The following is a 12445-nucleotide window of genomic DNA, read 5'->3' as shown; positions in this document are numbered from 1 at the left end:
TCGTGTTAGTTTTGGCCCTGCTGCTTACTTACCATTATTACGACGACTGCTGTTAAACCATACGGCGCATGCTACTTATTACGTACTTGGTATCACAGAGGCACACTTTCTATACCGCTTGAAGTCAAGGATTTTATATCCTACCAATACACTTACTCGTATACGGTTTGCAGTATTCAACGGGGCAGGTGACTTGAGGTGACTTGTCTGACATTGAAGCTACTTAGCGTGGCCCCAGAACCCCGGATGCCTGTGCAGATCCCCCAGTGGCCAATTGCGGGGGAGCTGTCCAGCACTGACACCGCTGAAGGACCACCATGTTTTAACTGCCAACATTGGGCTGAGCATGAATTTGCCTTGGCAAAGTCGTGACGACATCGACTCTCAATACTAGAACTCTCCATTGCTCGATTGGGCAGAGAAAACATGCAATGCTCATATATACCATATGTCAACATCAATTGATGCTTCATGGGCGATTTTCGTGTTGGTGCTCATCTTTGTAGGTAAGCAAGAGGTAGGCAGGACCGCAGGAGCAGGATCAACAAGGTGAAGGAAGTCCATGGTCAGAGAGAATGCGCCGACCAATTACGAGCCTGTCAGCGAACTGCCAGATGGTCGGCCATCCGTCGTCGTGGTTTTAGACTCTGGCTCGTGCTAGGTGCATCTTCATCCTACCCATTGCCCACTGGCTTCGTCGCCGCCATCTGTACCAGCGAGCCTTAAATCCTTAGTAATCCATACAGCGCTCGTGATTCTTTCCCAATCAAACGCAAAGCAGAAAAACGGACGGGTAAGTCGGCAGTTACAACCTGCCTGTGACACAGACATGGACTAAGGAAGCTCCAAAGCTAAACATGCTTTTCTGCTGAGCGGGAGGTCTTGACGAGCCAGTTCGTCGGTTTGGGAAAGCCCCGGAGGCCAAACACCACATCAATGGATGAGCCACGATACCTTGGCCTGGATGCCGATTGGGTTACGTGCGGGAAACAGGGGGGTGTTGAGAGAGATGCCTTACCAGGTATGCTGGTCGACATCATCGACTTTCACTTCGTCTAACTGCGCCTCCTCTCTGGAGCTGGGACCAGATGTGTGACTGATGGATGATATGATTTGGGCACCGCATGTGGGAGTTACCAGGCATGCCTCGAGTGCTTAAAAGCACACGATATCCCCAGAGTATCCCAAAGAAGTTTCTATTATCATCATCGCATCATCGCATCGAGTTCTAGTGTCTTCATCCTGAGAGCTATCCAACAACTTTCACACACACTCTCTCTCCAAAGACAATTCGAAATATGCAACTGAAACAAGTTTCTCTCAGCCTGGCGCTGGCCAGCTCGGCGACGGCCCAGTCTTTGACCGATGCCCTCAACTCCCAGAACTCCAGCCTGTCGGTGCTCAACGGTAAGTCCTGGTATACCCGCATGGCTTCTTGATCATACGGCTCACCATGCCATGCTAGGTCTGCTGGCCTCGAACCCCACCATCCTCTCCGCCCTGAACAACGCCCAGAACGTGACGTTCCTCGCGCCCAACAACGACGCGCTCAACGGCGTCATCAACGGCTCCGTCAACACCTACGGGGGCTCCGTCAACACCTACGGGGGCTCCGTCAAGGACCCGAGCTGGGTCGCCAACCTGCTCAACTACCACGTGATCAAGGGGGCGTACCAGTCGTCGGCCTTCACGGACAAGCCCGTCTTCCCCCACACGCTGCTGAACAACCAGTCGTACACCAACGTCACCGACGGCCAGGTCGTCCAGGTGCAGAAGAAGGATGGCAAGGTCGTGGCCTACAGCGGGCTGAAGTACTACTCCACCGTCAAGACAGCTGTAAGTGTCTCCCCCTTTGTCTCCTCAACCCGAAGTTGTTGTTATGTCGATAATGAAAGATGAGAGAGACTGACATGCAAATTGATAGGACGTCAACTACACGGGCGGTGTGATCCACATCATCGACCGCGTCCTCATCCTCCCCCAGAACGACACGAACACGATGACCCAGTCCAACCTCACCGCCCTGTCGGGCGCCGTCAAGGCAGCCAACATGGGCCCGCAGCTGGACGGCATGAAGGACGTGACCATCTTCGCCCCGGACAACAACGCCTTCGTCTCCATCAGCAGCCTGCTCGCCAACATGTCGGCCACGGACGTGGGCAAGATCCTGGGCTACCACGTCGTGCCGGGTACGGTGGCCTACAGCAGCATGCTCAAGAACAGCACCATCAAGGCCTCGGACGGCACCGACCTCAAGATCACCGTCGAGGACGGCGGCGCCGTCTTCGTCAACGCGGCGCGCGTCACCGTCCCCAACATTCTGGTGGGCAACGGCGTCGTCCACGTCGTCAACCAGGTCCTCAACCCCGACAACACCTCCCAGGCCCCCGACCCGTCCGCCACCACCCCGCCCACCCCCGCCTTCAACGGCGGCTCCTCGCCAGCGGCGGCAGCGTCCCCTTCACCAGCGACGTCCCCACCCCGACCGGCGGCGGTGCCCCGGCCGCCACGGCCAGCGGACCGATCAATGCGGCCGGGCCCATGAAGACGGGTGCCGTTGGTGCGGCGGCCCTGTTTGGCGGTGCTGCTCTCCTCATCAACTGGTAATTGCAGCGCTCGCGCATGTTTGGGCTATTTCATTTGTCTTGTCGTCATTCATCACCGAGGGTGAGATTTTGAAATTTATTCATTGATCAGTCCGTCATTTTCAGTGCGTTTCTGTTCAAACCAATATAGCATCCTCATCTTTGGCGGGCAATAGTTTCGTTCCTTGCGACCTACAATGTTTTCAATGGTGGAAAGAGTGAGGCTAGCTAGCTGAGCCTGCAAAGGTGCGATAGTATTAATGATTGGTATCTTATTCTCTCTTCGTCTCCCCAAGTGGTTTTCGCTCGTCCAACGACGAATTGTTTCGCTTGTTAATTGGATGTGATAGCCACTCCAACACCCATAACATCATGATGACGGAATCAGAGTCATCCCGATAGCATCGTCTGATGCCTAGTCTATACAGCACAGTTCAACCTCGTTCATACCCAAAAAGCCGCGTCGACCACCACGGTGTTCAAGAGTCCCCCATTCATCTGGTTTTCCGGATCAGACACAAGGCTATACCAAGTTCTTCCTCCATTAATCTGGTCTTCGGGATCAAACTCATGGGCATACCAAGTTATTCCTGCGAGCGTCAGTGGTTTTAGGGGCCATGTGCGAATATTCAACTCGCTCCGGCTGCCCCCAGTCTCATCCATGAAACGCTTGAGGTACCAGGCGCAGGCGTGGGCTGAAGGCAACATGTCCTACTGGCCTTGAACCCCGACAAGGCCTCGCTCCTCGCGCTCAAAAGATACCCAGGTGTGCTGGAAAGTGGTACAGCCGCTGAAGACGGGCCGGCGCCAGAGTTCGTCGGCTTGACATCCACAGTAAAACGCTGGGCTGAGGGCCAGATCCGGTTCATCTGGTCGGTAGGGGCGGCCTAGAAGCCACCTCTCTATCATACTGTCGGTCTCGAAGCCGCGTTGAGCCAGGACGAGGTTTCGGACCTGCTGGCATGCCGCTAGAGGGAGGCGTTCGGTGACGGGATGAGTTGCCTACTCTCTGGTCTCGACGCCCGACGTGTCCACAAAGTGCATCGTGAAGCTCAAGCCTGTGATGAAGGTGTCGTGGTTGGGATTGAGGTAGATGTTACCTCGGCGTGGAAGCATGTGCATTCGGGTGAGGCCGTATTGTACTTTCCGTTCGGCATTGTCGAGGGGGATTGGTTGGGGGAGCAGCGGGAACTCTTTCACCTCCAGGGCCACCGTATAGAACCTTAAGGCTTCGTCGCGAGAGATTGAACATGTCCGGAGAAAGGGACTGATCAGATGGCGTTGGGGGATGATGTAATTGGTGCGGTGTAGCAGCACGACGCGGTCTTGGGACTCGGCCAGCAATGCAAATTTCCAAACGATAACCTGCAACTCCGGGGGCAGGTCGGAGAAGCGAGTGAAAGCCATGATAACGAGTCATAAGCACTGTTCGAAGAAAGATGCGTCCAAGATTTGTTGCTGCGATAAACCTAGTTGGAGTTGGAAGGTTGCTGGGAAGACGACCACTGCTCTGTGGAGGATATGTGACGACTGATCAATGGCGTCTGTATTGGAACGCCTGCCTCCCTCTCCAACGCACCTTCCACAAGTCGACTTCCATGATACTGGAAGGCACGCCTCTTTCCCGGTCCACCTTCCACATGTATCCCCTTGATGGCGAAAGCGCCGCTCCTGCCAGATCATGCTGCGTTGTGTAAACCAGGGACCGCTTGGTGTTATTGGCAGAGGTTTTGTTCCCTTAAAATCATATCTGATTGGATTAATTGGTCTGTTGGTCACCCACGGGTTATATTATCGCAGCGCTATCGCCATCAAGGGGATATATATTGAAGATTGGCGACAAAGCCATCACCACCAAATTGGGGGAAGAGCATTGGCAGCAAACACGTCTATCACGATATGACAGGTTCTATAGGCCATAGCGGCAAACCATTGAGTGTGAATAGGTAGTGTTGCTATCCAAAGAGGATGCGATAACAGGGGAAAGGGACATCGTGAACCGACATGCTACCAGCAGTCAAGCTTGATGTGTCATGCAGCAACCAACCGAATCCAGCCCTTGCCTCCATGAATGGGAATAATTCACAACTTGACGAATGAACTTGCTCGGGGCGGCTCGCTTTACTACAGCGACCGCTGGGAGTAAGTAGTGCGGGGAAGCGAACGCCAAGCTCTCTTCCACGTGCAGCACTCATACATTATTACCTCCTACCTTTTCTAGTTAAGTAAATCATCTCAGGATAAGACATGGGGTCTTTTCTCTTCTGGACGAATCGCATCCTGGATAGAGAATGCTTGGCTTCTGATCCCAATGATACGTAGCATTGAGACCTCCGGTGCCGTTGAGTTGAAGATAAGCGCTCCCCCAGATGTCAACGAGGACGGAACTGCTGCAAGCTGTTTTTATGATCGCCTCTTAGCTCTACATGAGCAAAGCGGCGTAGAACCGATACGTATAAGACTTTAACAACAGAAACCAGGAATCCGATTCTGAGCAAACGGGGACAATGGAACCAGCAACAAGCCGCCGAGGAGAAAAGGATCTCGAGTCACAGCAACAGCAGCATGCCCGTGGCCAGGATGAGATACTATCTATCAGCGCCGAGCAGCGCCAGAACACCAACAATAACGACGACACCCTGAGCGACCTGAAACGCGAACAGCAGTATGAGACCCGGCATAACGGGACACTGGAGCGCAAGCTCAAGTCGCGACACGTGCAGTTCCTGGCGCTCTCGGGCGCCATCGGCACCGGCCTGTTCGTGGGGTCGGGGCAGATGCTGTCGGTGGCGGGCCCGCTCTCGACCTTCCTGGCGTACGCGCTGACGGGCTGTAATCTGTATGCCGTCATCAACAGCCTGGGCGAGATGGCGGCGTACTTGCCCTTACCCGGCGCCGTGCCCGTCTACGCTTCGCGCTACGTCGACGAGGCCCTGGGCTTTACGTTGGGCTGGAACTACTGGTACCAGCTCGCCATCGGCGTGCCCATCGAGGTAACGGCCTCGGTGGTCATTATCGATTATTGGCCCAACCCAGTCCCCGACGTGGTCTGGATCACTGTCTTGTTCCTCGCCATGGTCGCCGTCAACTGTTTTCCGGTTCGCATCTACGGCGAGGCCGAGTTCGTCTTCGGTGCCATCAAGCTGACCACCATCATTGGGCTGATCCTGCTCATGTTCATCATCACGCTGGGCGGCACACCCTCGGGCGACCGCATCGGTTTCCGGTACTGGGTCGACCCGGGGCCCATGAACATTTACCTGGCAGACGGCGCGCTCGGACGGTTCCTGGCTTTCTGGAAAGTTTTCATCCAGGCCACTTTCGCATACGGCGGTAGCGAGATGGTGGTAATCGCGTCGGGCGAGACGGAGAACCCGCGGCGTAACATCCCCAAGGCGATCCGGCGCGTCTTCTGGCGCATCCTCCTGTTCTACGTCCTCGCCATCTTCCTTGTGGGCCTCTGCGTCTCCTCGCACGACGACCGCCTTCTCGACGCCATCGCCAGCTCCGCCCCGGGCGCCGCACAGTCCCCCTTCGTGATCGCTATCCAGAACGGTGGCATTGCGGTATTACCAACCATCATCAACGCCGTGGTTCTGTCGTCGGCCTGGTCCGCGGGCAACTCCTCTTTCTACGGGTCGACGCGCGTCATGTACGCCGCCGCGCTTGACGGGAAGGCGCCCAAGTTCCTCGCCTACGAGCGCTTCGGCGTGCCCTACGCCTGCGTCGGCGCCACGACCCTGCTCTCGTGTCTCGTTTACCTCAACGTCAACCACCGCGGCGCCGACGTCTTCTTTTGGTTTTCCAACCTCTCGGCTGTCTCGACGCTGCTCGTCTGGTCCGCCATCTGTTTCACGTACCTGCGGTTCTACGCCGGTCTGAAACACCACGGGATCCCGCGCGAGTCCCTGCCCTACCGGTCGCCGTTGCAACCGTGGCTGGCCTATTTTGCCATCGCATTCTGTCTGGTCGTCGCTTTCTTCAACGGGTTTGACGCGTTTTTCCCGGGCAAGTTCAGCGCCAAGACGTTTCTGCCGCCCTACATCGATATGCCTATCTTCGCGAGCCTCTTCTTCGGCTACAAGCTGGTCAAACGCACCAAGATGGTCAAGCCCGCCGAAATGGACCTCTGGAGCGGCAAGGCCGAGATCGACCGGCTTGAGTCTACTTGGGTTGAGCCGGTGCCTAGGAACTTTATTGAGAGGATATGGTTCTGGATTGCTTAGTGTGGGTTACAATTTTAGCTGCTAGTTCCAGATGCCTGATCTTGTATCGATGCATGTGGAGATCTATGAATGATCAAATAATCAGGTAAATCCACAAATCTGACCGACGATAATTGTAAATCCAAATGCAAGATCGTCCCTTAATTGCAAAAAGGGGCGGACCCATGAGATTCTTTCTTATGCAGATGTCGCTTGGTCGCATGTGGATGAGTTGTGCAGATGTATGCATTTATGCAAAGTGCTTTCGTCATCGGGCAGGTGCGGCTCAATCTCAACTCTCGATCCCCGTACTCGATCTCCAAGACAAAAAAGTAGACGGCAAGCGCCATTGAGCATGTTCGATGATGTCGCATGACGACATACTGCTGCCACTGTTTGCAATGTGCAACCTCCCTCAATGATGGGGTAACGGCTGCGTACGACGTAGGCAGGCAGGCGTGCCTGGGCCTTCAGGGTCCTCAAATGGGATGGCACCCGTCACTTGATAACCCTACTTAGTTCCCGTTCATCATCAGACCAGACGAAGAATTGCAGAGCCTCTTTCTTCTATATACCAATTCTCCTCCAAGATACCATCATTGCATTACATGTTCACCCTCCGGAGAACATTACTGAGCCAATCGTCAAAAAGACTCTTCCAATACACCAATCAACACATCCGCACCATGTCTTCCTCTGGATTCTCCAACGCCAACACGGGCGACAAGCCCGCGGACCCCTACGGCGCTGCCAACGCCGACCCCAAGGCCTCTCTCAAGGAGAAGGTCGAGGCGCTGAGCAAGTTCGCCCAGACCTGCAAGTTCGGCATGATGACGACGCGCGACGCTTCTAACGGCAAGCTCAGCTCCCGCTGCATGGCTGTGGCCGGCCAGGTACGTGATTATTGTCCCCTCTTTTGCTGCTACACACATGTGAACACCTGCTTTATGGCGAAGGCATTGCTTGCCCGCCCCAGCTTGTGTTTTCCTGTACATATCAGGGATCAACAGGATGCTCTGTACAACAAGCGTTACACCCAAAGCAGTGCTTTGGCAATTGGCGGGGCATACGCAATAACCCCTCTTCTTGTCCTCCTTTTATCCGGCAGCTTCAGTTTGGGGGAAACACACTGACGTCATTTCCCGTCCATAGGAGACCGGTGGCCTCGACCTCCTCTTCACCACCAACACCGAGTCGCACAAGACGGACGAGCTCGCCAAGGACCCCCACACCAACATCTCCTTCGTGGACAGCTCCGGGCAGTGGGCCTCGTTCGCCGGCGACGCCTCCATCGAGACGGACCGCGCCGTCGTGAAGAAGTACTACAGCCCGGCCCTGAAGGCCTGGCTGGGCGACCTGGGCGACGGCACGCACGACGGGTCCGAGAACGACCCCCGCATCGGCATCATCCGCGTCAAGACCGACTCGGTGTCCTACTGTCTGACCGATATGACACTCATCGGCCGCATGACCGAGATCGCCAAGGGCGCCGTGACCGGCGCGCCTGCCAGCATCAACAAGCTGCGCTTCATCACCGAGGCCGAGGTGCTGCAGTGGCGCGCGTCCGAATCGCTGAGAGTCTAGATCTAACTTGGCGATGATGGAACGGCGGGGTGTTGTGTGCTGGACACGGAGCCATCAGATTGGCCAGGAGGTTTTCCCATGGCTCTTACTCTGTGATGAGAGTGGTTATGCCATTGCTATGGTTACGACTGTTATGAGATTCATCTAATTTAGCACCAAAGCCGTTAATTGAATTATTGGAACAATTTTCATTCCATTCGCATAATCGTATTAGCCGCGTACTGATTCGGGTCAAAATAAAGTAATGTTTCTGCACGAAATGAAGTCTTCTTGCGGACTTTGCCCCGGCTCGCACGCAGATGGTTTATTGAGTCATTAACCCCGAGGCGCCCTGCTCAAGTCCTCCGAAAGGTGTATCAAAGTGTTTACGCAGGAGACGTGACCGACGTGACCCCCGCTCATCACACAACCGACGCTCGGCCTGCCAAAGACCAACAAGGCCCGCGACAGGCGGAAGGCCAGGCAGAAAACTGAAAGCCGATGAAGTCCCACAAACCGAGGCGAAATCTACTAACGATATTCGCATTGTTAACTCTACAATAGACTCCAGGCCCGATATCGGAACTGGTTACGGCTTCAGAGCATGATCTTACATGCAAGGTAGGCAGCCCGTACATATAAGACAGACCTTGTATCGGTCGTCCTCAACATATTTCAACCTAATTCACATAATGTTCAACGGCACCATGGCGTCTACATCCCGACCTGGCGGCGCTGGCAAGACGACAGTGGTGGGCTGGATTGGTCTGGGCAGCATGGGAAGCGCGATGGCGAAGAACATCCAGAAACATCTCGCTGCGGCCGGGGCAGAACAGCCACCACTGCGCGTATATAATCGTACGGCATCACGCTGCGCGGCATTGGAGGAGCTGGGTGCCAAGAAGTGCGAGACCATCGCTGAACTGGCGCGTGACTGCGATATCATGTTTATATCGGTAAGTCGGTTCCATATTTCATGGATTGGACTTGGTAGAGGAAAAGGAACATAAGAAACTGACTAAATCTGCCTAACTTGCCTAGTCAAGCGCAGACGATGCGGTCATCTCCATTGTGGACCAGATCATCAATTCCGGTGATGTGGGCGGCAAGGTGATTGTGGACACCACCACCGTCCATCCCGACACGACGCAGGCCGTGGCCGCAACGCTGGCAGCGAAGGGGGCTCACTTTGCTGCTATGCCCGTGTTTGGAGCCACACCCGTCGCCGAGGCGGGGCAGCTGTTGGCCGGGTTTGCTGGGTCTGATGCCGCATTGGCCGCCGTGTCCCCCTTGCTCAAGGGCGTCATCGCGCGGGAGGTGCTGGTGGTCGGGCAGGAACCGGAGAAAGCCAGTCTTCTCAAGACCACTGGGTAAGTCTTGCTCTGTTTCTTTCGATTGCCTGGGCGGACTCGGAATCCAGTATGTCACATATATCTACAGGAAACAAGCCGCGATTTTGAGGGTGTGGTACTAATCGAGCCGAGCAGAAATGTACTCATGGCGTCGCTGATGCAGATCATCGCCGAAGCGCACGTTTTCGCCGCCAAGACGGGGCTACCGGAAGCCACCCTGGAGCGCCTGCTGGAGCTCAACTTTGGGCCCGTGATGCACTCGGACTCGGTCCGCATGACGACGGGCGTCTACTGCCCCGGGGCAGACCAGAAGCCGTGGTCCGACCTGCAGCTGGCGATCAAGGACGTGGGCCACGGGGTCGAGATTGCCGAGCGCCGGGGCGTCAGTCTGCGGGTTGGGCAGCGAGCGCTGGAGAACTTGGGGAAGGCGAATGAGTGGAGGGAGAGCGCGGAGGGCGGTGGTGGGAGGAGCCTGGACTCGAGTAGCGTCTTTGGGGTGGTCAGGCAGGAGAGTGGACTCGGGTTCGAAACTGAGTTCGTCAAGGCTCGAGATGCTGCTGCTGCGACTGCCGACCCCGAGTCTAATAATAGCAGCTCGGCGAAGCTGGGGGGTGAGTAAGGAGGACGAATTCAATTGATACCTAAGATATACCCGAAGAGATATAAGTATTCATCACTGTCACTACCCTTTCCCAATTTCATTTTCCATCTGTCAGTTTGTATCAATTGCAGACTTAAGTTCTGGTACGGATTAGTTGGGCCCATTTGAGCGGCATTGAGCAGGAATGGGGCCATTTATCCCCCCATCCATTGGGGAATTATGATGGTTCGGTGATTCGGAGCTTTAGCTGGGACGACCTGCGATGTTGACGTTTGGTGTGAGTGGCTTGCAGCTCTACGCAAGCTCTAAAATGCGCCATCGGGCCATTAACTGCGACCTACGTAGCCCCCCTTCGGCATGAGGTATGAGGTACTGATTACACTGCTCCAGGTAAGGAATGCCAATGCAAGCAAGTTGCATGCCTCCCTCCCTCCCGGAGCTCTGCTCTTCCTCAATACCTACCTCACGTGTGTGCGACGAAAGCAATGCGGGGTCTTTTCCACTGAACATTGGAGTCCGTCCTACTGTTGATCTGATCTGTCCATCTTTTGGTCACGAGAGCTACTGCTTCGTCCGATATCAGCCTCATCAATTGAATCCCTAATATATACCCAAGAAGTAGATCATCGTGCTCTTTCATGTAACTTGGCTCTATCCTTCTTCCTGTTTATATTTTGGCAGCTCAATCGCCCATCTATCCCCTTTCCGGAGAGAGACAGGGCGAGAGAGTTCAGAGAGGAAGGAAGAAGCAAGCACGCTCGCTACCTAATACTTGCCTACTACTTACTGTACATACTACCTACAGACACTGACGGCCAAGATAAAAAGAAGAAGATGGCGTCGCACCCCGCCATATCCGCGACGTCCTTCCCCGCCATGTCGTCGCTGACCTACGAGCAGCTGCAGCAGCTCTACGTCAAGAACAAGGCCGAGCTGACCAAACACGTCAACGAGGCCGTCGGCGTCGAGGAGAAGTTCTACGGCGGCCATGACTGGTTCGTGCGCTGGTGGGAGTCGCCGCTGCAGCAACAGCAGCCGCAGCAACAGCAACGCCAGCCGCCGTCGCAGGACCCCAGCCATCATGGTATCACCAATCTGGCCAGCAGCAACCTGATCCAGGAACATAACGGCCTGGAGCACCAGACCATCCCGGCCTCGGAGCAGTCCGAGGCCGTCAACATGGTCAAGAACCGCTTCCGCCGCCGCCTCCAGCGCTTCAACTGGGTCACGGGCCCCCACCGCCAGCCCGACCTCGAGCGCGTCCTCGAGAGCTCCGGCTTCTCGTGCCAGGAAGAGGAGCCCGTCATGTGCGCGGACCTGACCGCCGCCGTCACCGCCAACACCACCGCCCCGCACATCGCCACCAGCCTCGACGACAGCATGGTCCCCACTTCTTCCTCATCTTATGCCTGCTCCTCTTCCTCTTCTACCCCTTCCCACCAATTGCCGCCCGCCGACCTCTCCGCCGCGGTCGCCACCGCCACCCAGCAAAACATGCGCCGCCTGCAGCCGCAGCCCCCGCCCCTGCTGCTCGGCCTGCCCGAGGGCGTCGTCATCGAGCCCATGAGCTCCCTGGGCATCATCAGCTGGGTGAGCGCGTGGGCGCACGGCGCGCCCGAGTGCGACGTGCTGCACTGGACCAAAGTGTACGCGCGCGTCGCGACCTCGGTCTACCGGGACCAGTTCCGCATGTTTGCGGCGCGCCGCGGCAGCGAGTGCATCGGGACTGGCTACCTGCACTGCCATTCGGGGATCGCGTCGATCCACTCGCTGTTCGTGCACCCGGCGCACCGGCGCCGGGGCATCGGGAAGGCGCTCGCGGCCTACGCTATGCACGACGCCCGGTCGCTGGGGTACCAGGTCGCGACGCTGACGGCGACGGCGCCGGCGATGGGGCTGCTGAGCCGGCTGGGGTTTAAGGAGTTCGGGGCGGTGAAGCTGTATACGTGGTACCCGGTCCTGACCAGCAGCAAACTGCAGAGGACTCAGGAGGCGCAGCAACAGCAGCAGCAGGCGTCGTCTAGTAAGGGAAAGGGGTCGAAGCAGGACCTCGCTGAGGCGCAGAAGGAGATGGAGAAGTTGAGGATCAAGGAGGCCGAAGAGGAGGGCTGGGAGTTGGTGTAATACGGAGCGCACATG

At 56.2% G+C, this 12445-nt stretch overlaps 6 protein-coding genes across 6 annotated transcripts; 5 read left to right on the top strand and 1 right to left on the bottom strand.

The window, feature by feature from the left end:
- Nucleotides 1-1298: 1298 nt before the first annotated feature.
- On the top strand, nucleotides 1299-2607 carry PG985_014487 (uncharacterized protein; the record flags this gene model as incomplete). The annotated part of the gene is given in 4 exon segments (XM_066834253.1): nucleotides 1299-1407; nucleotides 1466-1836; nucleotides 1925-2454; nucleotides 2469-2607. 4 exon segments carry the CDS (start codon nucleotides 1299-1301, stop codon nucleotides 2605-2607), a joined length of 1149 nt encoding a protein of 382 aa, XP_066678993.1.
- Nucleotides 2608-3587: 980 nt separating this feature from the next.
- PG985_014486 (uncharacterized protein) lies at nucleotides 3588-3992 on the bottom strand (the record flags this gene model as incomplete). The annotated part of the gene is made up of 1 exon (XM_066834252.1): nucleotides 3588-3992. The coding sequence occupies one exon, from the start codon at nucleotides 3990-3992 to the stop codon at nucleotides 3588-3590; it is 405 nt and encodes a 134-aa protein (XP_066678992.1).
- Nucleotides 3993-5092: 1100 nt separating this feature from the next.
- Nucleotides 5093-6811, top strand: PG985_014485 (uncharacterized protein; the record flags this gene model as incomplete). The annotated part of the gene is made up of 1 exon (XM_066834251.1): nucleotides 5093-6811. The coding sequence occupies one exon, from the start codon at nucleotides 5093-5095 to the stop codon at nucleotides 6809-6811; it is 1719 nt and encodes a 572-aa protein (XP_066678991.1).
- A 665-nt stretch (nucleotides 6812-7476) lies between these two features.
- On the top strand, nucleotides 7477-8374 carry PG985_014484 (pyridoxamine 5'-phosphate oxidase; the record flags this gene model as incomplete). The annotated part of the gene is made up of 2 exons (XM_066834250.1): nucleotides 7477-7683; nucleotides 7943-8374. 2 exons carry the CDS (start codon nucleotides 7477-7479, stop codon nucleotides 8372-8374), a joined length of 639 nt encoding a protein of 212 aa, XP_066678990.1.
- Nucleotides 8375-9045: 671 nt separating this feature from the next.
- PG985_014483 (NAD binding domain of 6-phosphogluconate dehydrogenase-domain-containing protein) lies at nucleotides 9046-10324 on the top strand (the record flags this gene model as incomplete). Its single annotated transcript, XM_066834249.1, has 3 exons — nucleotides 9046-9309; nucleotides 9395-9723; nucleotides 9841-10324. The coding sequence occupies 3 exons, from the start codon at nucleotides 9046-9048 to the stop codon at nucleotides 10322-10324; spliced, it is 1077 nt and encodes a 358-aa protein (XP_066678989.1).
- An 816-nt stretch (nucleotides 10325-11140) lies between these two features.
- PG985_014482 (acyl-CoA N-acyltransferase) lies at nucleotides 11141-12430 on the top strand (the record flags this gene model as incomplete). The annotated part of the gene is made up of 1 exon (XM_066834248.1): nucleotides 11141-12430. One exon carries the CDS (start codon nucleotides 11141-11143, stop codon nucleotides 12428-12430), a length of 1290 nt encoding a protein of 429 aa, XP_066678988.1.
- Nucleotides 12431-12445: the final 15 nt, after the last annotated feature.

Source organism: Apiospora marii (genome assembly GCF_038362585.1).
Source record: "Apiospora marii strain CBS 49790 chromosome Unknown utg000011l_segment0_segment0, whole genome shotgun sequence".
Classification (NCBI taxonomy): Eukaryota; Fungi; Ascomycota; class Sordariomycetes; order Amphisphaeriales; family Apiosporaceae; genus Apiospora; species Apiospora marii.
The sequence above is the reverse complement of the archived record's forward strand: the minus strand, read 5'-3'. Positions and strand labels throughout refer to the sequence as shown.